At 33.6% G+C, this 26,008-nt stretch overlaps 1 protein-coding gene and 1 long non-coding RNA gene across 3 annotated transcripts in view; both read right to left on the reverse strand.

Moving 5' to 3' along the window:
* LOC117684422 (uncharacterized) overlaps positions 1–25,055 on the reverse strand; it is a 339,336-nt gene extending 314,281 nt beyond the window's left edge. Inside the window, exons 1-10 of one of the 2 annotated variants that reach the window (XM_066067796.1) lie at positions 24,773–25,055; positions 17,751–17,781; positions 12,568–12,661; positions 11,007–11,101; positions 10,021–10,242; positions 9,310–9,542; positions 8,776–8,986; positions 7,224–7,387; positions 2,976–3,216; positions 2,342–2,523 (exon numbers count right to left, since the gene is read on the reverse strand). In XM_066067796.1, coding sequence (XP_065923868.1) covers positions 2,342–2,523; positions 2,976–3,216; positions 7,224–7,387; positions 8,776–8,986; positions 9,310–9,542; positions 10,021–10,242; positions 11,007–11,101; positions 12,568–12,661; positions 17,751–17,781; positions 24,773–24,853 — 1,554 coding nt within the window. In that variant the 5' untranslated portion in view covers positions 24,854–25,055. The remainder of the gene's footprint in view (positions 1–2,341; positions 2,524–2,975; positions 3,217–7,223; positions 7,388–8,775; positions 8,987–9,309; positions 9,543–10,020; positions 10,243–11,006; positions 11,102–12,567; positions 12,662–17,750; positions 17,782–24,772) is intronic. The other variant, XM_066067795.1, reaches the window with a different exon arrangement.
* On the reverse strand, positions 3,848–6,291 carry LOC136270349 (uncharacterized). The gene is made up of 3 exons (XR_010708100.1): positions 5,318–6,291; positions 4,645–5,217; positions 3,848–4,523 (listed from the first exon to the last, which is right to left on the reverse strand). It is a non-coding gene; the product is annotated as an uncharacterized lncRNA (long non-coding RNA).
* Positions 25,056–26,008: the final 953 nt, after the last annotated feature.

The raw sequence follows: 26,008 nt of genomic DNA on the forward strand, positions 1-26,008 counted from the left end.
AGAAATAATTATTGAGATAAAAATGTTTTAATTGTATTATTAAAAATATTTTTAAAGATTTATTTTTGAATTGTTATAATATTTAATACTAAATATATCAGCACAATTTCATAACATTTTCAAGAGTGTTGTTATTAAGAGTTTTAATCGTTTAAACAATTTACTCTAATCAGTCTGCACTTCAATAAGAAATGTGTCAACAATACACTATGCCCCCCAGGATAATCTAAGTATCAAAACAATGTATTGTTATAAGAAGTGCTAAACACCCAAATCCCCTTCCTTTCACTATGTCCCAATAGAATAGGAGACAGACATGCACCTTTAAAAGCAAAATGAATGCACTGTCCATCCATGATGAAAATCAATATCACTTCCAGTATTATAACCCATTTGAAAATATTTTTACTTACTCTCTCTCTCTCTCTCTCTCTCTCTCTCTCTCTCTCTCGTATATTAAGTACATTGTACATTAGTTTGGACTGATAGAAAATACAAGATTCATGTATTTTTTCTATTATTGCACTTAATATATCCTAAGAAAGAGATCGTCAAACAGTACTTTTCAGTCCAAGCTTCGACTGCTCCTGTAAAACATTTATTTAGTATAGCTGGGAAGATTTTCAAACTAACAGGATGCAGTTAAAAGATGAACCCTTTAAAACTTCGATCATAAAGTGCAACAGCAATCTTTTGTCTTAAAGTGTCCTCAGTAGAAAGAAATATGATTAAAATACCGTATTTTAAGATATATTACTTGGAAAAACCATCTGTTTATGAATTTATACAATTAAGTGTCCAAAATTATAAAGATTTGTTTAATCTGGGGAAATATCTCTATTTAGCTTTTGATACCGCAACATTATTCCATAAATTGTTTTTTGTTATGCATGTAATTCTGTGTCTCTATTTCGTATCCCACATTGTATTATGCCAAATGACTATAAATATCATTTTACTTATGTAATATGTTGTTCATAATGCCACAAGATGATTATATATTGAGCAAATAAAGAATAACTCTTGTATAGTCATTGAATTTGAACCTGATACTGATTGAACATGAACCTGTAGATATTTTAAAGAGTGTTTTATATTTGAAACATTTGCAAAAACTCTTTATTAGCTTTACTTTTTAAAACAAAGTAATGGTAATGGTAATGCATTACTTTACTCATGTAATGATAATGTAATGCATTACTTCAAGAAAATCAAGTAATGGTAATGGTAATTTAATGCCCAAATTCAAGAAGTAATGGTAATGTAATGCATTACTTTACAATGTAATTCGCCCCAAGCCTGATATCTACAAACAACAATTCATTTATTTGTGAGGTTATGATCTTGCATTACACTGCTTCATATGTTTTTGATTTTATTGCTCAAAAAGAGGATCTAATGGTAATTTGCAAGAAATTTCACAGCATAGAATTTAGAATTAATTCTTAATGTATGTGGCAAAATTATACCTTGTACAGTAAATCTAAGTAAATAGACTTAAATTTCTATGACTTCTTGATTACCTTGTAATGTATGTAACATGTATCCCATATGAATTTTTATTTTGCAAGTAATGTACGGTATAGCTAATTCATAATTATACATGTTTCTGCCTCATAATTATGTTGGCACGGTGCTCATTAAATTATCATCAAACCTTTTTTTCAAAAGTTCTTTCCAACAAAATCAAAACAAAGGGGCTGGCTAAAGTTCTTTAACTTTGATGCATTATATCTAGAGAAGGAGACATATTTTGTTAAGCATTGTAGATTAGAAAATGTCTGAATTGATGATTCTAACCAATTCCACTATTAAAAACATCCATGTATGTCCCCATTAAGGATCTAGAGGGCTGGCCCTTAAAATATTAAATCATTTGCATCTCAAAAATGAACAACAATTTTAGATAGGTGCAAGAAAAAAAAGTATTTGTGAGACCTTCTCAAGAAAATCAAGAATAAAGGTGCTGGGCCCTTTTATTTAGGGACCAAGAGACTTGTAAAGTATATAAAAATAACTTGAAACGATAAAGATTTTGTAAAGTATCATATAGAATCAAAGTTGTTGATCGTAACAATATCTGTTTGAAAAATTCATTGCCACAACCATTAATTATGCAATTAGGGATTTTCATACATTATGTGAGAGTAAGGGGGGGGGGGGGGGGTGTTTTTTCTGAAATTGTATCATTTACAACAGAAATTGCACGGAAGATCTACTCGTAACGAGATCGTTTCTAGTTATGTATATATATTCACAATTTTTCATATCATCAAGGTACTAAACATAGCATTTGAAACATGGCAACTTAAATGAGATAAGTCGTACATTTCCTTATTACCTGAATGAAGTCCTCATTATCTGCAATTTCAAAGCCCTTTGATATATCTAACATAACTTTGACCCCTTTGCCACTGGATATATCTATAGTCCAAGTACACGTCTGGAAATTGGCGTAATTCACATTAGGATATCCTGGACTGGTTATCTCCCCTGCATCCGCAGTGTATCTAGCAACGCATCCTGAAAACACAACAAGGTACATGTGTATCATCAGGGACTTGGATGGCGATTCCAGAGGTTTTATATTAAATATAGATGAATTACTTGTGTATCTAAGGTTTGTTCAAATCATATTTACTAATATGAGATGTGTTTTTCTCTTATTCTTAACAATAATTTACTATTAAATGGAAAAAGAGAATGAATACTTTTTTATTCAACTGATGATAACTATAGCATTGTCATTACATTTTTTTATGATAAAATTTGCACATTTTAACACAATAATTTCATATCTTTATCTTAATCACCTAAGGCTAAAAAATCCTATTGGTATCTTTTTTAACACAAAAGTACATACAAAATCATGCAACAATCAATATCCTACAAAACATAGAGGGAAAATAAGCATTCTTCAAAATAGTTCATCGAAACAGACATGCTACAAATGAAAAAAAGAGGATAAAAAGTACCTTGTCTGTACTGGAAGGAAAACCCAGTGCCTGACGTAGAACCACTGGTCCTCATGATGACGTACATCACATTGCTTGTGGAGAACACGAACCTCTTCCCTATGACGGGCTCTGACTGGGAGAGAGGGAGGTCTACATCATCGTTGTTACTGGCCGTATACTTCTCCAGGAGAGGGGTGCTGCCAGAGTCTCCATCACGAATCTCTATCACGTCATCTCCCATCAGGTCAATTTTCATTCTCTGAAACATGCAAACCTTCCCTTCATCAAACATTAAAAAAAAATGAAGAATATGCCTTGAAAATTTTGTCCTCCTGACATTCACTTCTGATTGTTATGATTTGTAAATGTAGTAGATGGACACATCATTGTATAATCATGACATATCAAATAAATGAATAAAACTTATATGAAGCAAGATGATTTTTTCCCTCAAAATTTTTAATAAGCAGCTTAGGGGCCATATCAATCACCTAAGCAACAAATTTATAACTCAAATTAGTTTTATGGTATCAAATACAAAAATATTTTGATATGTTAAAACATTAGCTCTTGTTTAAAAGATTTTCAAATTTTCTCGACTTTATACTATATGTTAACAAGAGGCCCATGGGGCCACATCGCTCACCTGAGCAACAATGGGCGTTCAAAAGATATTGTGCCATATGGCCCTCAGAAGAATAACAAAAAAATAAATATTGTAAAGTATTCGAATTTTACACTTATTTTTGCATACACGTAATCTTTGACATTGTACCTTCATGAAATACTGATTTTACACAGAATAAGAAAATCCTACGCAAGATATAGAACTAAATATTTGGTAGGGGTACACTGTTATATAACTTCTAATTCCCTGTATTTTCGTTCTGCCCTCCTCCCCCACTTAATAAAGCAATCAAAATATGTGAAAGCATATAGGTACATTTTTTTCATCAACTACTTACTAGTTATTGTATTTTTTTTTTTAAATATAATAGTTACCAGTGTTCTCCCCAGAAAATTTTTGATGCATGGGGGGAAACTTGTCCGATTGTAGCGCAGCGCGCCGTAACACAGCCTCGGTCGGGGAATACTTACCGCGCATTATTCATTGTAGTTAATGCTTACTGATGATATATACAACAAAAAAGTAACAATATTCAATTTATTTCTTATTCATATCTATGCAGAAATTTTTCTGTTTTTTCCTTTTGCAAAACTAATAGCACTTTTTTCAAAATCAAATTGTTCAACTGGCTGTCCTTCACATGAAATGTTCACAAGACAGTTTAACACTTTCTGCCCCATTCTGTTTCTAAGTGGGGTTTTAAGTCTTTTCAAGCATGAAAAACATCTTTCACAGTCTGCTGTTGAAACAGGTAGAACAAGTCCAATAGCAGCAAACTTTGCCCTGCAGGGATACAGAAGGCCCAACTTCACTATTGTATGAAGGGCTTGTCTAAATCCCATCCCCTTACATTCCTTGTAAAGAAGATCCTTCAGCCCCTCCCACTCAGAACAGACATCCTCCTTTGGGCCAATGGAAACAAATTTATCAACCAATGTCTGCAAGAACAGGATTACATTGTATTAGAAAATAAACAGGTAGTTCTAAGATAGAAAATAAATTCTACATAAAATACCTAAATAAAATAGAATTTAATAAATATTTAATATGTTTCATTACCTGCAGCTTTATTTGATGAATCCAGTCATGCTCTGATGGATCATCACCCAGAAGATCTGGATCTAATAAAGTTAAAGCCTCCAGGACTGGGTTGTCTGGAAATCTGTCATGCAGGTTTTCAATTACATTTTGAATGTAGGGGATGTACACCCGGTCATGAAAGTATTTCCAACATATCTTGGATGGTACGGTGGCTTTCAAAGTTGACATTCTTCCCTTTGTGTAGAAGATTCTTCAAGTATGAACAACCCATAAGTTTGGCATATCCTAATAGAGATGAACACTTGGTTGTGTGTGGAAGTTCCTCTGTTGCAAGCCAATACAAAGTTCTAAAAGCCCCCACAAGAGCTGTTTTTTCCATGAATTTGTGTCGAAGAACAGCCGATTCAATCCCCTGTCCAGTGCTGGAAAGTATTCGTTGAGTTTCCATCTGCTCAGCTTCCTTACGAGTCTTGGACCTTGCATGGTTCTGGATACTCTCAGCAGTAATGGTGATGCAGGGTTGATGAGTCCATGTTTGGTTACCATTTGCTGGTGTGAGCTTAAACTTTATGCAGAGCTCACAAAGCATACCTATAATTATACCGTACACAAGACATGGTTTCTTTCAAATTGATTTATATAAAGATAGCCATATTTATAAATTAAATATTTGTAAATTAAATGTACCTACCCATTCCATCATCAACAGGGTGAAGCCAAGGGAATTTTTGCTGCCAGGTTTTACAGAAACCAGTTTTTCTTTCCTTAGATTCTGTAGTCTTTAAACTGATGAAACTCGAGAAAATGCCAAGCATCTCAACAAAGCATATTGCATTATTCTACCATTACGCTAAAGATGATACCGAATTACCGATAGCCTGAATGAATTGCATTTTAGTTCTTTCTTAATACATCAGATGTTGCTTAATTTGCGCAGGTAAACAGTAAACTGTTTGATTTACAGAAGTCTCTGTTTGATTTGATACATAAAAATCAGGAAAGCGACAGTTCCCAGGTTAACGCAAAGCATAAATGAAAACGAAACGAAAATCAGAACAAGCTAACACCACTGTCATATGTGAAAACTGTCAACGCATTGAAATATTTAGCCTCAATTTACTTCACAAAATCGGCACCAATGTATTTTGCATGTTTCAAAGATTCCCTTCGTACACGAACTGTTGCACAACAAACAAATTCATCATTGTCAGATCGACCCGTTTATCATATAGTGTCATGGCTGCTTTAAACAAAGAACCTCGTTTTAGAATTATGAAATACGAGTCTTGGTAAAATGGGTAATCAAACCCAGGCTGGGGCAAAATAAAAGCCGAGGCAGTTCGGCAATCGTCAATTCCAATTCCGCATTATTTTGCAGCAATATTTACAGCGAATACAAATATACTGGTCAGTAAATATCTTGAAATTTTAATGAGATTGGCAGATTAATAACTGTCAATCTTTTGTTTTGCCCTGGCCGGTCATGCCTACCCATTTTACCAAGACTCATGGATGCTATTCATAAATTGCTTAAAACACGCCTTTTCTTTCTTATTATTTTCGTAATAACTCAGATTTGAAACAGAATTAGCCCATAATTTTTGCAATTCATATTTTCCTTCCCATAAGGATAATTCATGCTAAATTACGTTGAATTTGCCTCAGTAGTTCTTGAGAAGGAGGTTTTCTCAGCTTTGAATAAAGATAGGTCTTTCATTTCTGCAATTTATATTTGCCTTACAATAAGGATGCTTTGTGTCAAATTTGGTTGAAATTGGATAAGTGGTTTTAGAGAAGAAGTTCAAAATGTAAAAAAGTTTACAGACGGACAGAAGGACGGACGGACAGACAGACGGACAGACGGACAACGGACAAAATGCGATCAGAATAGCTCACTTGAGCTTTCAGCTCAGGTGAGCTAAAAACTGAGACTCTTTTGTTGTGTCAGTATTTGAGAAAATTTTTAAAGATTTTTTTCTACATATTCCTATGTAAAAATTCAACCCCCTTGTCACCCCACCCTTACCTCAGGGATAATGGTTTAAACAAACTTGAATTAATACTGCTTGAGGATGCTTCCACACATATTTCAGCCTTTCTGGCAAATGGTTTTTGAGAATAAGATTTTCCTGTATTAAGTCATCCCCCAACTGTTGCCCCAACCTAACCCCGGGGATCATGGTTTGACCAAACTTTAAGCTATACCATCTGAGAATGCTTGTTAAGTTTCATCTTTTTTGGCCGATAGTTTGAGGAAGAAAAAAATACCTATCTCCTCTTAAAAGAGGGAGTGACCCTTCATTTTAATAACATGAATCCCCTCCCCCTAAGGATGCTTTGGCTAAGTTTGGTTGAATTCTTGAAAAGAAGTAAAAAATGTGGAAATTTTACCACAACAACGACAATGCCAACAACAACGATGAAAACAATTGACAAATTTCTAATCAGAAAACCTTACTAGGGCCTCTGGCTCAGGTGAGCTAAAAATCAAATTTTTTGCAGTTTCTTTATATTCAACCAATCACTAACTAAAATTGCTCTACATTCAAAATATAAATACCCTATAAAACTGCTTTGTGTACCATTGTATTGCATACCTCTAGGGTAACTATTTTCTGTCGTTCCTCAGCGTTAATAATCCACACGTAGTCCCGATTTCCCAGGTATGCATTACTTCCATGAGAGCTAAATAGCGGAGGTTCCAAGGTACTGACTGTGGTTCTAGCGGTCATGTACAACTCTTTGGGATAACTATCTCTTGCTGAAATATTCAATATTGTTTTCTCTTAAAAGCACTCATAAACAATCGGCAATATCAATTACATAAATGTACAAATGTGTACTCTTGAAAATACATTTCCAGAATTTTTTCCCTAACAGTTACTCAACTTTCAGTTAGTTCTTAAGAACCACACTTTTTGTTGACTTTCTCGACGAAGAACACTAAAAATTAACAATACTGAAAAAATTCTACATTTGTCGATGGACTATTTGCCTTACATAGATTGCAGAGATTTCAACTTTTTAGAATAAATATGTAAATCCTGTATGCATGGCATTTAGCGATGTACTTGATTTAGCGGAAGCCGCATTCCACCAGAAATGCTAAATAGAATACACAGCCAAATGTAATATGTTTACAGTATTTTTTTTTATTAGGAAATTTGAGAAAAAAAAAGAGATTTCTTATGAAAAATTGAAACCTGGTGTCTACCTACTGGTATAAAAGAAGAAATATTTGTTGTTGATTAAAGGATGACTGCCCTTAGAGCCGGGTTTTGGGCACTTTTCGGTCACTTCTGTTGCGTTATTTCTATCTATTCTATATGGTACAAGTCTACTATTTACTATGGTTTCAACAATTTAACCACGCCCATTTTAGTACAGAAGACTTTAAATCAATTAATGCTTGACAACTTAACGTGTTCGAAAACATTGTTCTAGTTAGCACATAACATGCTACCTTACACGTCATGTGATAGAATTTTGTACATATGTTCACCAGAGCTGAGAAATTACATGGTGAATTATAATATTAAACATGCATCAGCCCTTGCTTACAACAGGGAAAGCAAAAGAAAGAAGAGGCAGTTTTTTCTCATTTAAACCATGAGTGCATGTTTGTCTATTAATCTCCCTTTGACAAAACTTTGATAATTGTAGCTTAAACTATTTTATTTCTAAAATTTTAAGCGTAGTTTATTTCATACAATTCTCTTAATACTAAGCCCTTCTACGTCTGTATGTTGTTGTTTTTAAGATTATGCAACAGTTATGCAATTATCACTGTCCATTGGTCATAAGTAATAGGTCACGTGACCCCTTATCTTTCGATGGTCCCGGACAACGTCAGTACCACGCAATTACGTAAAATTGAAATTTAGATGTTGACAATTTCTGCAATTGAAAGAAAAAATCTTTTTAATAAAAGTTTATCTTCTTGCAAATATTGCATGTGTAGTCATCCTTTCATTTTTTTTATTTATCACTGAAATTAAATCCTTAATAAAACTTTTACCAAGTTAAATATTAAACTGTGGTGCATAATTATGCAAAACAAATCTCAGAACCATTCCAGGGTATGATTCCAAAAAGTTTCCAGCTCATGAAAATTTCTTCAACAAAAATTCATTTTTTTTTTCCCCTTACAGCTATTGTAATTGGCTGTGAAGCCCACTTTCTCTGTCTGGGAATCTGTGGAGAAGCGGATGATCATGTAGTTGTTGTAGCTTCTGTATCTGGCCGTTGAGAGACTGGGCTGACCTGACAAGCGGGCCACAGAGCGGGCGGTGGACTCCGTACGGCCCCCAATATGGACCTCCACAATGTCTGTGTCTTTCTCCGTGTCAAAGGATGTAAACTAAGGAAGAGAAATTTATAACATTTGTTCAAGAACTAAAATAACTCTTGATTAGTATATAAAACATTACCAGAGATTAATACTTCAAAAAAATATTTCTAACTAATACTGCAGGTACACAAATTCCCCAATCTTCAAAAAAAAATTTCAACTATTCATTTTTTTGGTAGAGTATGGGCATATTTTAAACATTATAACTTAAAATTTCTCTTAAACTATAGTTTTTCTTTGTATAATTTCAGATTTTTTACAGGGCAAAATCTTCCCAATGGGCTTAATTAATATTGTGCAAAATAACCCATTCAGTAAAATATATCCATTACCTCTAAATAAATATTGGACCCTTCTGGTCCAACTATTGTCCATGTGCACACTCTGGAAGGTTGGTAGTTTGAGGGGTGGTTTGGAGATTGGATTCTTCCTGAGCTAGCAGTGTCTAGCAAGAAACTACATCTTCCTGCACATTCCACTTCATCCGAAAAATCTCCACAGTCATCCACGCCATCACAGCGCCAGTTGGAGTTAACACAGCGACCATTGTCACAGTGGAAACTCTCTATAAGGTCGAAATAAAAATACCTGAGCTTGTACAGGACTTTATTCTGGTTTTTCATATATATATTAGAGAAGGTGAAAAATGGGGGAGGCAGTAAAAAAAATTCCCTGGACAGAAAAAACAAAAGACCCTTGGACTTTATTCTGGTTTCTCATATATATATTAGAGAAGGTGAAAAATGGGGGAGGCGGTTAAAAAAATTCCCTGGACAGAAAAAACAAAAGACCCTTAGCCCCTTAGTTGAAAATTCTGCAATTATTTTTTACAATTTTATTGCATGGTACAAATGAACAAGGATAACATTGAATACACAATGTAGTCACAGTAATGAAAGCTATAATTAAAAGCTGATCAACTCTTCATCAGCCAGTTCAACTTATTACCTAAAGCATTAATAATACTTGCACCTGCAATTATAAATATCATACATAAATCTGACCATTAAGTATGATGAGTCGAGACTAAATGTATTACGTACGAGGTAGACAGGGAGTTCTTTGGCATACGAATGCCATCTTCATCAGACAGCTGTTTATAGTCCAAACATACTCTCCATCTTCCTTCTCTATGTAGACACAATCTCCGTGAGCTTTATCTGGGTTCTTCACCGACCATTGTCCCTGATAAATGGATGCTGCAACATTCATGTTCCAAGTCATGGCTACTCCATTTTGAGTGATAACACCCTTCACACTCATTCCTATGAAATCATGAAACATGTTTTCAAAGAAAAAGTCAAACATTATAATAATTAGATATTATAAGGTTTTTCCCATAACCCTGGAAATTGTCTAATGGTTGGTTGTTCTTATTTTTACTGATATATGTATATCATATACATACAGTGGCAATATATTGGTTCTTGCATATATGTGACATTTGTGAATATTAAGTAGTTCAAACAAGTTTACCTCATTGATCAATATTGAGTTGGATGCAGGTTTTTTTCTACACCTACAATCCCTTCTTTACAGATAAATAAGAAGACTATCCTGTAGTACATATGTATCTTTCAGTTATTGTATTCAGTTGATTCACATTCTTGCAGTTTGGATGCTAACTAAAGGTAGACAGTTGCACTTTCAGAATCCGTTTGAGGTTGTGTGAGGTCAATTTGTCTCTACTACACTGGCCATTTTCTTCATATGAATTTTCTGTTTGAGAATTACACCACTAAAATTGAACCCCTACTCCTAATTTTGGACACCTAGCTTTAAACCTGAAACTTCAGCAGGTTATCTTGCAACCACAATAATTGTATAGGTTCTCTTCACTCTGTTCTCTTTTAGAAGATTGTATGTTTCTATGATGAACTTTGAACCTCTACTGGGGCTTTCCTCTGACCATTGAGAGTCATGGTTTAAACAAATTTGAAGCTATCACAAATTAAAACTCTTTTAAAAGAGTTAATTAAGAGAAAGAATAGAGTTTTGTAAAATACCCAGAATGTTTAACTTAAATTACCTGTCCAAAACTTGTTGGTATTCTGTGCTGACGCAAAATCACCGACATTCTGATTGGTGAAGAAGTCGTCAACAGTTACCATCTCTGCACCATTGCTATATAAAGACAAGAGGCCCATGGGCCACATCGCTCACCTGAGGACCAATTGATAAAATCAGCTTAATGGAGTCATAATACAAACTATCTGGACAATGTACAATAATACATGTAGATCCTGTATAAATAAAATCCATTCCCCCCCCTGGATATTCTTACGTTTATAATCATTAGTCCCTTTTCTAACAGGATGATTTTATAGTCATATCATATGTTGAGTATTGCAGTTCTCAAAAAGATCCTTAACAGTTGTTTAAATATGGGATATAAACCCACACCAAACTCTGAACCTTCTTGTGAGGCCGACGAATTGTCCTGGAGCCAAAGTTTTAACAATTATAAAGAATCATCTGACTGATTAGTTTCTGAGAAGAAGATTTTTAAAGATTTACTCTATATATTCCTATGTAAAACTTCGACCCCCCATTGTGGCCCCACCCTACCCCCAGGGGTCATGATTTTCACAACTCTGAATCTACACTACCTGAGGATGCTTCCACACAAGTTTCAGTTTTCCTGGCTTTATGGTTCTTGAGAAAAAGACTTTAGAAAATTTCTCAAAATTTTTCATTAATTCCTAATTATCTCCCCTTGAAAAAGAGTGTGACCCTTAAGGTTCACAACTTTTAACTCCCGTTGCCTAAGGATGATTTGTGCCAAGTTTGGTTGAAATTGGCCTAGTAGTTCTTGAGAAGATGTTGAAAATGTGAAAAGTTTACGAACAGACGGACAACAGACAAAATGTGATCAGAAAAGCTCACTTGAGCTTTCAGCTCAGGTGAGCTAAAAAGTAACAATGGGCAGATGAACTGTCTCTACTGAACGCGACTTCTTTGAGAATTAAAATTTCTATGGCATATGTCAAAAGTTTCAATACTTGGTCTTTATCATTTGTTATAATTTTTCACTGTACTATATAATTTTCTATTTGTATCGTGTAAATTTGTATTGTATTTTAAGTTTAAATTGTATTGTACTTATATGTAGTTTTCATTTGTATTGTATAATATGCACACTCGATAGATGAAAATATATAGCATTGAGAATTTTGTGGTTAACCTACAAAGGAGACCATGTTCTGTAAACTTTGCAAAGTTTTTTTTTTCATCCACATGCATCTTTGGCAAACATGTCTGATTTTGCTACATCTTGATGTACTCCTTCCAAGCTCTAGAGTGTAACAATGCACGGGAAAAGTAAAGGTGTGTCTTTGTGCAAGACAATCTCCAAGCGTAAGATGATAAAGTTTAATTAAAAAAGTCCTTGTTAATAATAAGAATAATAATACAAAAGGCATATGAGTGTTCATTCTGTGTTTCATAATATACCTATGTCATTTAAAAAAGTGGTGAGTGAAATATTTCTTGATGGCAACCAAAACATTTGAAACGGTGACCAAAAATAAAGTTTGGTCGCCATTTAGCGACTAGATGGTGCGATTGGAGCACTGGCATGGTTGACTTACCCCTTGCACACCCGATACGCATTGTCCCACGTAGAGCTGGTGAGGGTATCTTGGCCATATAGTCTGTAGCACATAGTTCCCGACAAAACCCATCCTAATTCACAAAATACAGGACATGATTAATATTTAGCATCTACATTAATAAAATTATAAAAGTATCAATGTTTTCCTTTCCCTTCTTCTTCCAAATAATTTCTTTTGACATCTCGTTCAAAACTTTATTACAACAAGCATTCTGAGAGTATTGCATAAGCAATACACGTCCCCTACCGGTTTGTATTATTATATGAAAACTTCGACTCATAAATCTATTTCAAAACTATTAAAAACGAAATGTTATGCTTTATCAGAGATAAATGAACAGAGGAAATTCAAACAACAAAGTTGATATAGAAATTACCGTAATGTCTCGTGTATAATACGCACTCGTGTATAACACGCACCCCCCAAAAGTTGACCAAAAAAGGGCGAAAAAACAGCAGGTCCTATGTATAACAAGCACCAAAAAAATGGCAGAATTAACGGCCGCCAATTTCTTTAATTTTGTGATCGGAACATTGCACAGACGATGAAAATCGACGGCCGCCATTTTCCCAAATAACTATCGATGTTTAATGATAATTTTATAACCCAAGCGTAATTACTGTAATTTCGTGATCGGAACATGGCCCAATCGATATTAGAGTCAAAGTTCTTACAATTTTACTAAAATTGGACAGCATGATTTACATGGGCGGTATCAAATATCATTTGACACTTCGTAAAGTGTTCCTATACAGCATCGGAGAAGTTGAAGATCATCATATATAGAGAAGAACGGGAACCTAACTTAGTGCTTAAAAGTAAAAATGTTTGCAGATATAAACCAAAACAACATCAAAAGAAATGATTTAATTGATTAAGTAAAGTCAAACCCTTTGATTATTGTTTAAATAAACATTGTGAAGAAACGTATACATGTCGTATATCGTCATTATCAAGTCTAACAAATGATCGGTGTAATTTCAGCAGTGTCTATGTATTTTGAAGCAATAAAGTTTAACCGCATAACTGGACACAAAGTAATTAAGTTTAATAAAATCTGAATAATTGTTTATCTACATGCACTTGAAAACACCCTGTAAAGTCCAACACGTGACAGGTGCATGCTTCTGACACCGGAAATTGTTAAACAAACATTGACCACGCGCCGAGTCAACAGGTGGCTGCTTACGTAATGGCGAATACACTGGCAATATTTAAACTTGTTTGATGCAAAAAATAGTGTTAAGAGAGGATAAATATTTCAATACATGAAAAAAAACTAAAAATGATGCAGTAAATTTAGTATACACTCATACAACTTGCATAACACGCTATATCGGCAGTCACTACTCCCGTGGTTTCAAGAATCACGGCTTGAAAAAATGGGGTAAAATTTTTGTCCTATGTACAACACGCACCCCCCACTTTTGATCAAATTTTGGCTGAAAAAAAGTGCGTGTTATACACGAGACATTACGGTAAATAAAAAATGGGTTAAATAATACTCTTTATTATATCTCCAGTAATTTTGCCAAGTCCATTAAATATTTGCTGGTAGAAATTTGTGAAATAAATGCACTGTAATGCAGAATATCATTTCTTACCGTCATCTGTTCCCTGAATCAACAGACTAACCAGATCGCGAACCCGATTGTAATAATACAAAAAAAAAACGTCGATTAAATTTACAACACAATGCTTGACACTATTTTACAGATTAAACTTATTTGTTTGTTAGAAACAATAAAAGGAATGGTACAAGTAAATCACGATATTATTACTGACTACATACTTTCCTCGTTTATTCAATATACACCAAACCCGGTAACGAACCCGAACATTAAGAAATGGAATATAAAAAATTAATTTTCTCGAACATATGTCAACCAGACGTTACAAAAGTGTAAACTTGATCTGTAGTTTGACATTTTGAAGCTGTTCAGCAAATTTCATATTATTTCTCAAATGCATTAAAAAAAAAAAGTGTGGAAAACTGAAGTGGGACAGACAGACGGATGAACAGACAGACAGACAGACGGATGGACAGAAGGATGGACAGACTGATGGATGCAGAGGAAAGCTATAGTCCCCTCCGGTGAAACCGGTAGAGGGACTAATAACACGTATTGTTAACAAATCTAATAAGGTTTGAAAGATTGTTTATAAGCCATTATCCATATGATAGACACTTCCCACCTTTTATAGTGTATAAAAAAACTAAATCAATACACTATAAAATCAACAAGCGCTCTGCATGCAACTCCATTTTGGTCAGCAGTGACTAAAGTTTGCATGTATACATACCATATTTCAAAAAATCATTTACAGTTTTACGAGAAGTTAACATTCCAATAATATGAAGATGAGCAATAATCATAATAAGATGTATTTTATAAATGTTATAAACTACAACCACTTCCAGTCCAAAATGGTGCAAGTTGCAGGCACTGTTAAGTAAGTATGGGGATGCAGATATTTTTTTATACACTGTGGTATGGGACACCTCCATGTTGTGACGTATTGTTTATCGAAATAAACAATAAAATGAAGTGTAATTATATAAGTAGTTTCTTTTTATCAATATTGTCATCTAACAGCGTAGTGCAGTGTGTTAGAGCTGGTTTACTACGAATCTGCAGGTCATGAGTTGCAATCATTTTGGGGATTTTTTAAATTTTCACCTTTACAAACAAGATATCTGTGAGCCAATGCTCACTAGTGATACCCCCGCACTGATGTGAATATGCAAAATAAGCAAAGTCGACATTTAACAGAAAGCTGGCATCCGATTGGTACAGAAATATACCCCACGATATGGCATGCCTTAACAAATAGTGTGTTAAAATTTCAAGCATCTGCGATAAACAGTTGCTGAGAAATCTTTGAGGAAAATTTGTTTGAAAATTTTGGCTAAAATAAACAAAGTACTCATTTAACAGGAAGTTGACATCCGATTGGTACAAAAATATACCCAACGATATGGCATGCCTTAACAAACACTGTGTAAAAATTTCAAGCATCTGCGATAAATAGCTGCTGAGAAATCTTTGACGAAAATTTGTTTGAAAATTTTGGCTAAAAATAAACAAAGTCATTATTTCACAGGAAGTTGACGTCCGATTGATACAAAAATATATCCCACAATATGACATGCCTTTACAAATAGTGTGTTAAAATTTCAAGCATCTGCGATAAATAGTTGCTGAGAAATCTTTGACGGAAATTTGTTTGAAAATTTTGGTTAAAAAATAAACAAAGTCCGTCATTTAACAGGAAGTTGACGCCCGATTGGTACAAAAATATATCCCACCATATGGCATGCCTATACAAATATTGTGTAAAAATTTCAAGCATCTGTAATAAATATTTGCTGAGAAATCTTTGACGAAAATTTGTTTGAAAATTTTGGTTAAAAAATAAGCAAAGTTGTCATTTAAATGGAAGTTGACGTCCGATTGATACAAAAATATATCCCACAATATGGCATGCCAATACAAATACTGTGTAAAAATTTCAAGCATCTGCGATAAATAGTTGCTGAGAAATCTTTGACGGAAATTTGTTTGAAAATTTTTGCTAAAAATAAACAAAGTCGTCATTAAACAGGAAGTTGACGTCCGATTGGTACAAAAATACATCCCACTATAAAGCATGCCTATACAAATACTGTGTAAAAGTTTCAAGCATCTGCGATAAACAGTTGCTGAGAATTCTTTGACAATATTTGTTTGAAAATTTTTGCTGAAAATAAACAAAGTCGTCATTTAACAGAAAGTTGACGTCCGATTGGTACAAAAATATATCCAACGATATGGCATGCCTATACAAATACTGTGTAAAAATTTCAAGCATCTGCGATAAACAGTTGCTGAGAATTCTTTGACAAAAATTTGTTTGAAAATTTTGGCTAAAAATAAACAGTCATTATTTCACAGGAAGTTGACGTCTGATTGGTACAAAAATATATCCCACAATATGACATGCCTATACAAATACTGTGTAAAAATTTCAAGCATCTGCGATAAACAGTTGCTGAGAATTCTTTGACGAAAATTTGTTTGAAAATTTTGGTTAAAAAATAAGCAAAGTCGTCATTTAACAGGAAGTTGGCGTCCGATTGGTACAAAAATATATCCCACGATATGGCATGCCTATACAAACACTGTGTTAAAATTTCAAGCATCTGCGATAAATAGTTGCTGAGATAAATGCGACAGAAATTTTTGTTACGGACGGACAGACAGACAGACGGACGGACGGACCGACGGACGGACGGACGGACGGACGGACGGACAGACAGACAGACAGACACACAAGGGTAAAACAGTATACCCCCTCTCCTTCGGAGCGGGGGTATAAAAAATTTAAAATGTATATTTTGTTAGAGCTGCTTGGTCCGATTTTATATCAAATTTTATGCACGCTTTTAAACGATGGTTATCATATGCTAAGTATATGTATAACAATAGACATTGCAGTAGTTTTCCCAGTCAATTAAGCCAAATTTCAACGAAAAAAATACACACAAAATTTGCAAACAAAACAAACGACATTACCGCATGTCTTACCACCAAAAGATTACCGCATTATTTCGCCTCGTAAAACTTTTACCCCTGACGACGAGACAGGTATGGTTTAAATACGACTTTGTCATCGCTTTGAATAAAGGTCAAAATTATCATGCAGACAAATTACAAATAAACGTGAATGTTTTGTTCGCTGATATTTCTTCAGTTTGCTTTCTTTACAATCGATGCATAGCATGCGGGTTGAACGACCCCAACCATTCGAGGGACGAAACAAAACGTTTCTTTTTCGAAACATTCCCGTGATGCATTTTGGTTTGTGTTTTCGTTTGCCCAAAAAGAAATTATTTTTTATTTACTTTTACTATTTCTAACTTTGAAAGGAGATTGATTCTGCTGGTGTAATTAGGAGAAAGTCCATAACTTTCTAAGATAAATGGTTTGTATGAGATGTCCCATTACCGCCTTAAAATGCGAGCATGTATAACAGGAAATTTGCTTTTCAATTGCATAGATTTGATATTCATAATTTGACAACAAGCTATATTCATAAAGTGAGTATGCATGCAGAAATCACTAACAACTGCCTTCTAGCTATCATATAATATATAAAATATCATATATGTTACTTACCTTCAGGACAGGTAAGTGTAATAGATGTTCCCTGCCAAAAGAAATTACTGTCATTTAAATGAACTATAAACTTCTGGTACATCACATATAAGTATACACCATTTTCACAAAAGAACTCTCAGCAGCAGCAAAAATTCAAGATTTTTCAATTTGCAAATGATTTGGGGGGCTTAAAATGGGATATTAATTGTTCTTTCTGTATTGACATGGTGACTGACACAAACATCTTATTATAGTGTCCGAAGGCCATAAAGCTAAAGTTCACTAGAAACTATCAGTAGAAGAGATTAATTTACTTAAACAAGTGTGCATCTAGCTATATTATAAATTCATCAATACTGGCCTAGGACCAAGCTTCTCTTGCTAAATACCTGTTCAGCCACAAAATTATAAATTTGTGTTTGAATTTAGAAGTCCTCAAAGCAATGACCAGAAATATATTACTCAGGATTTCAGAGCATGTTATAATTTTTTCTTTATTAAAGCATTTTAATAAATCTTTGAATTTATACTCTGTCCAGTGTGTGTCACTTTTGGGTGATTAATAATTAATAAACTCTTTTGTCAAAAAGTACGATTGGAATAGATTTAAGTAAAAAAAAAAAATACTAGTTCTTCTTTGACATTTCATATCATTTTTAATTTACTGGTAGCAGAAGAAAAAAAAATATATATATAAATTTTTTATCAAGATTTTAAAATTCTTCAATATTTGACCAAGTACTTTCATGTAGTTTGCAAGGCAAAATCTCCATAAACCTTTATCTTCCAGGGATTTTTGTTATTTAGTTTATGAATATTGTTTGAAATTATGAATATTGAGTAATTTTAAGCAAAACTTATGACATTATAGCATAAACATTTTTCACCCAGTGACATAACAATGTTAAACAAGGGCACCGCGAAAGCGGAGCATCCCCTCACAAAATAAAATATTGTGGAAATGCATCATTTAGGATTTACAAGTAATTGAATGGACCAAATATTCATCTTCTTTAAACCTCTTTGAATTAAAGGAGCATGGTCACGATTTTGGTCAAATTTTATTATTTACAATGCTTTAGAAATGAATTTCTAATGATCAAATTAAATTTGAGAATCACTCGTAGAGTTATAAGCAAGATACAGGCCTTACATTTCTTTGTCATGTAAACAAGGCTTGTGCCCTGTTTTTGTTTAAATACGTTCCATATTCCAGTAAAAAATCTTTTTCATGCTTATTTGTTTATCTTTTTATTTATGTTAAGCATAAATATCCAATTCCTAACGTATAACACATTCATTTTAGGTTTAAAATTGAATTTTTTACTTCAATGTTCAAAATGTAAACAAACACTTTGTTTACATATAGCGAAGAATTTCAAGCTCTGTAACTCGCTTATAACTCAACAAATGAGACTCAAATTTCAGTTGCCTATTAAAAATGCCTTTCTGAAGCATTCTAAATATTAAAATCAGAAAAATAATTTTGACCAAAATCGTGACCATGCCTCTTTGAAATATTTCGTTATTCCTATCCCTATGCATGCTCTGGGGTGTATCCATTGGGGGGTGTTGAGGGGGTGTTACATTTACATGATATTGTACAATTTCTCCCATAACTAGCAAAAACAAAACACATCACAAATGTTTTAAACTTACTATAGTTATTCTCTTTATTCAGTGACATACATTATGCATTTTCATAGTGAATATGAAACGTAACTAAAGATCTAGCGATTTGTAGTCTGCCCTATGGAAAAATTTGAGTTAACATGTCGTAATTTTTAAAATAGAGTAATGTACCTACAGCGATTAACATGAAATGAATTCCCAGTTTATATTGTTGACAATACTCATCAAAGTCTCTTCTGAATTATAAACCTGTTCTTCTCTTAGTAACTCAAGAAATTTAGCCCGAAATTCATCTCAGACAGCTGCTTGTTTTAATTGATTAAATTGGGATGAACTTAATATCCTGCTTGCTTCAATTTTACACTTTTACACTTTGGACATCCTTACAACTCCCCATTTCTTACCTTTTACAAGGCCTTAATCCAACAAAATATCAAGTTGTTGATTAGAAATGTTTACTTTCGCGAACAGGAAATGTTTATTTTCAAGTCGTACATAAAATTTCTATTTTAAGTGTTGTAATTAATGATATTTTAATAAATATTTAACAGAATTACTTGAAAGGAATAGGGTTTGTCTTTTAACCATGTTTATATTAAAGTATACTAGTACCAAGTTTGATAAACAAGCATGCGAGGGTTTTTCTTTAATTCTGCTTAAAAGGCTGAAATGGACATACATACATACACACACACACGCAAAGCAGCGATGCTATATCCCTTCGCAACAACTTGCGCAAGGGGATAATTAAAGGACTATGTGCGGTATGGTCAAATATCTGCCCCCGATTTCAACCAATTTTTAATTAGTATCGTATAAAAATGAAATCTTCACAAATCATTGTAAAGAGGATGCCTATAACTTTAACAATGATTTTAGTCATCATTGCTCACTCCCTGTTTATCTATGACGTCACCTCAATGACCTAATTCCCGCAAATTTGCAAACAAATGAAGATATTCTCATTTTTGCTCTATAATTTGCATTCGGAAGTATAGAGCGCAGGTCTGCTCAAGTGCGATTTTAACATATGTTTTTCTTCAAATAGTTATACATATTATGCTAAAAAATGGTACTTGAGCAAGCCTGCGCTCGATGTTTCCCAGTCGAATAACCATCGGAAAACACCCATATTTTGCTACAAAACATCAATTTATCAAAATAATGCAATATTCATGATGTCATTAGTACATTATGACTTCACTGTGGTGATAACCTTTTACACCTTTATTTCCAATATAATTTTAACTATCTTTCACCTTATTTTAAAGCTCTTTCTAAAACTTTGATTTTGGGGGGCAAAAATTGCATAAAACCGCACTTAGTCCTTTCAGCAACTTATCCTACTTTTACTGAACAATGGCAATAGTTTGTCTCTGCACAGAAAGATTTTTTTCCTCCAAAAAAAATTTAATAAATCTGACGGTAAATGCATGCAAACTTTTTTGTGCATGTGTTGATAGTAACTTGATACTGCTAAATTTTTTAAGTCTTTTATATTTTAGTTGATATCCTTAATTAGTTACTAATTAGAAACCCTATCTACAAGTATTGTAAATAAAAATATGTGCTTCAAATTATAAGCAAAAAAGGTTGGGGCAATGCTACCTCTTTTGGATTCTAAACCTCTTCTTCACCCCTGCAGATCATTATGTACGACAAAATGTTCAGGTAAATAATGTCATACTTGAATTCAGTGGAGCATGACTAAAGCTTTTATCCTTATTATTACATGTAATTGAAGACATCACTTTAGAGATAAGCAAAACAATAGCCATCGTTGCAAACCACAGTTTTGAGTTCACACGGTTTCCTCGGAGAGAATCTATGTGAATCACACATGGGTCACCGACGATGAACAATAGCATTTGAGAAAAAATTATTATGAGATGAAATCGGATGATGCGCATTTTAAAACCAGGTACTTCACTGCAGCACAGCTAGTATACATGAAAGTGTACAGTCATTATCATATTATCAATCATCCTGCATAAGTTGAAAGACTCGCCAATAATCGGCTGCTAAGGGACAAAACTTTGTAAGAGTGGGCTAAATTAATTTTTTTATTTTGATTGCCCATGCATTGAAGGATAGTTTATTTTAAATCCAAAGAAATTTAATCACAGGTTGCCCAAATATTTAGGAACACATTTTGTGATGCAGAGATGTTTCCTGACATAAATAATCTCCTTTCTTTTGATACCAAACAATCAATTATAAACATGCTTATCATGGTTATGCTGTTAAACATATTTTCAGGGACGTATAGATCCACGGGCCCTGGAAGTTATTGTAAATATATTGCATGTGCATGTATAAAAAACTTTTTTATACATGCACATGCAATATATTTACAATAACTTCCAGGGCCCGTGTATAGATCTAGATACTACGCCCCCGATGTTTTGAAACCAAAAAAATGAAAGTGATTCGGAATACGCCAAATTGGCCAAATGCCTGTAACGTTAGGCTTATTTCAAAATTCGTATGGTGTCACTTTTTGTGTTAAGTTTGATGCGATACACACTGTTGATACAGTTCATGCAAACAACTGGCGAGAATTTACCTCATGAGAGAGCGTCTTTTGTGGTAATGCAGGGAGCCGGACGTATTCTAGTATAATGTGACCTGACTTCGTTCAGGTTCCACACAGTATCCCTTTCGCGCATGCGTGATACAAACTGTGATACACTAAGCACAGGGGCTTGGTTGTTGGATAGTGAAGTTCTTAATTATTTGTTCCCGAAGAAAAAATTGATTAAGATTGGTAATCTTAGATGTATTTCTGTGTATTGCATTAAATAAATACACTGAAACCCTCCGTTTCAGTCATGTTAAAAAAGTGTATTCGACGTACATTAAAAAAGTACTTTTTTCTTCGGGAACAAATAATTGGGAAATTCACTATCCAACAACCAAGCCCCTGTGAGTTTTGTTGAGAATTATAGCTAACTTTATTGAAAAATGACTGATCAAAATCAATTCGCTAATGTTGAAATCAATATAAAAGAATTTTAAATTGACCTTCATAAAACAGTGCAGGAAATGTCTGAAATTTTTAAAACAAATGTTTGCAAGAATTTTATTTTCGACGTTCTCTTTCGGAAAAAACTACACCACTGACTCTTATGTTTTATTACATATTGAGGATATAATAAACAACATGCACTGGATTTATGGAAAGTTTGATATTCATATTATATATTTATTTTACTTCAAATTTAATTTAAATTTAGTTTTTATAAATGAGCCATTTGATTTGCAAAAAGGTCATAACAAATTATGCGGCCCACCCTTTTTCAATTTGATTTGTGTATGACTGTGTGCATAAATCAACACAATATTTGATGTAATTACGAGGTATTCCGCTTAGTAATAAGTACTGGCTACAAATGTCATTACAGCAAAAAACTGTATTTTCATTGCAATAAAAAGGGTAAAAAAAACTCCGCCCTAACTCAAAGGGATGAACACTGTCCTATCCTTTTCTTTTTATTATGTTTTATTAAGTATGTTTTTTTCTGTATATTTCAATTATATATTTCTTAATAAATGCTTGATACAACCACATTTATACTATAGGAGTAAACTACCTGAATAAGTAACTGTAATATTTTTGCAAAAATACATAAAGGGTAAAAATCTAATTTTAAAAAAAAGATTATTATAATTGTTGAAATACCAATTTTACGAATGAGGTGAGAGCATTTCAATGTATGATAAAAATGCAAAATTTTAAAAGAAAATCAAAGTACTGAAGAACTGACGGGAGTTGATTTTGTCGATGTTTATTTATTTTAAAATCAATGATATGTTATTTTGCATGACAAGTACATATACAATTTCTATAGTTGTTTCTAATTTGAATTACGCACATTTTTATTATATGGAGTTTTGGACTTTTTCGACAAGAATGTCGAGAACCCCCCATATGAATCATGTTAAATAATATTTAAAGATAAAATTAATTCAATCAAACTATGTATCAGTGATAGGAATATTTCTTGAAAATTGTATGGATCCAAGCAATATTGAACTCTAGTCTCGTTCAACCAAACGCTTGGCTGACACCGTAAATCTCCGACAAAAATTTACGGAGACAGCCGAGCGTCGAGTTGGACTCTGACGTAGGAATACATACGACTACAAAAAATATTTAAATTGTTCGTACCATTTAAAATCTGACTATTTTGAAGGTATTTATAAATAAGTTTCCTTGAAAAACAATGCTTTAGCACACATTACATCAAATTCATCAATTATTTTCAAGAACTAAGTCTTGTCAGCAGCAATGATTTGTGCTGAGGTCCAAACACTGTTTTACTTTCGGTTTGTCTGCGTGATTGCATAGGAGAGTTGATTAAAATCAACTCCCAAAAAAGAAAGAAAGAAAGAAAGCCTTTGAAAAATAGAGGGGGAAAGATTAAAATGACATTTGGCACGTGGAAGTACTATAGGGAATAATAAGACTTACTGCATACAATATACACATGTATATATAATACACAGGCCAACTAGTGACAGTATTTGGCAATAATTACATGTAAATTATTTTATATTTTTTTTGTTTATGAAAAATATTATTTTCTGGACCCCTGGAAAATTCAAATTCATTAAATTTACATGGCAAAATTACCGGCCCCCAACACACACACAAACTTTCAAAAAGAATTCTGGATCCGTTTTTGTTAATAAACAGTGGCTATTTACTCAAGGACTTATTGACAATTAAAAATCTTTCATGAGTAAAAGACAGTTACTGTAGTATTAATTGCACATCAAATTCACAAAATTGTGACCAAATCTGATCTGTTTTATAATGATAGTTTGTTCGACTGATGTACACCCGAACATTCAGAAAGATGTCTTATACAATGCAAGTTTGTGTCCTGTGGTGAACCTCGTCGCGTCGCAAACCACGACCAAAAATGTACGATCCTCTCCCATCTACATGTAGGAGAGAGCTATGCGGAATCCGGACCGTGGCCTGAGACGATTGTGATAGAGGTAATCGTGTAATTCTCGGGTAGCAACATCGCCACCAACCCTGACCACCATGTACTATTGCTTAAGTATAGTTTTAGGATTGTCCAATATTCAGTTCAAAAACCCACCCCAGTGCCACTTCCTCAATTCCTAATGACTTTTGACCCCAATGGAATGTGATTTATTCTCTTTAGCGTTCTTTTAAATACTTAAACTTATGCTTTGATTTGCTTTAAATGTAATATAGACGTAACATACATTTAGTTTTTCAAAAATATAAACAAATTTAAAGTATCATAATCTAAAAAAATCTTTAAGGCACACATTCAGATCGATGTATCTATTATTCTTAAAAGTAGGCTACCAGGAAGAAAAAATAACATATTACTTATTATCAATTATTCAGGTCTTTTGGAACTTACCTTGGATAATTTCACAAAACATAAAATCCAAAGAAAGTATAACTTTCCATAGATGCTAAATTCCACAAATTTCGAAGGCATTTTCACAGAACTACATCCATAATGGTAGTTTAAGTAGCGCTCTTAACGTTTTCAAACGATTGCCACTTTCCAATTGTCCCAAAACATGCAAGAAGCGTGAAGGACAAATCTAGAGCATCTGTCGCCCCAAACACTGGACCATTTCTGTACAGGGGATTTTTACGCTGTTTGCATATTGTAATTATTATATTTTTTTATTCATCAAGATTTTTATTCAGTTTCATTTTCGACCACTAAATACGTCACAAAAGAGCAATTTCGACACTTCTCAATGTTTTTTTTTTATTTAAAAATTCCACGGTTCTTTGCTTTTACTATGTGACATAGTTTGCATTGTTAGGTAACACCCGGATAAATTCACCAAAGTAACGTAACTACGCAGTTTTAAATATGGGTATACACATGTACATACAAAATGATTTTAGTATGATGAAAAAACCCAGAATTGATCTGTCTTTCATTTTGATGGTAATTTCTGTTACAATTAAATTCAAGCGCGTGTTGATTAATGTGCAAAGCTTGCTCTCTCGTGATAATACACCTGAATTTATCAAAAATGTATGTTTGATTCAAAAAATGACGATTGAAGTAAACGTAAAGACAAAAAGCCCGAAACTTGATATTATCATCTCCGAATTCACAAAATGGAGTAGCTCTCTCTCTCTCTCTCTCTCTCTCTCTCTCTCTCTCTCTCTCTTCAGTATCTCGAATCACGAAACAATTCGAAATAATGACGTTCGATATATCGAGAATAATACATACCCTTTTCCATACCACAGCCTGTATCAGCCCAAGACTCCAATATCAGCCCGAGGGCCGAAGGCCCGAGGGATGATATTGGTCGAGGGCTGATACAGGCTGTGCTCTGGAAAAAGGGTATTTAAGGTCTTCCGTTTCCAACGGAAGACCTTATAGTGATTGTAATGTTTTTAAGGTCTTCCGTTTCCAACGGAAGACCTTATAGAGATTGTAATGTTTTTTATTATTATTTTTTTCCCATTTTTTGTCCACAAGATTTCTCAGAGATGGCTGGATCGATTTACTTCAAGTTTTCAGGAGTGATAGAAAATGATCGTATCTCGAGGCGTTTTTTTCATTTTTTCAAAATCGACTTCCTGTCGTCTGTTTCCTGTCCCGCGACAAAAAGCTTGTCAC

The sequence above is a fragment of the Magallana gigas genome, chromosome 7, assembly GCF_963853765.1.
Source record: "Magallana gigas chromosome 7, xbMagGiga1.1, whole genome shotgun sequence".
NCBI classification, from domain to species: Eukaryota; Metazoa; Mollusca; class Bivalvia; order Ostreida; family Ostreidae; genus Magallana; species Magallana gigas.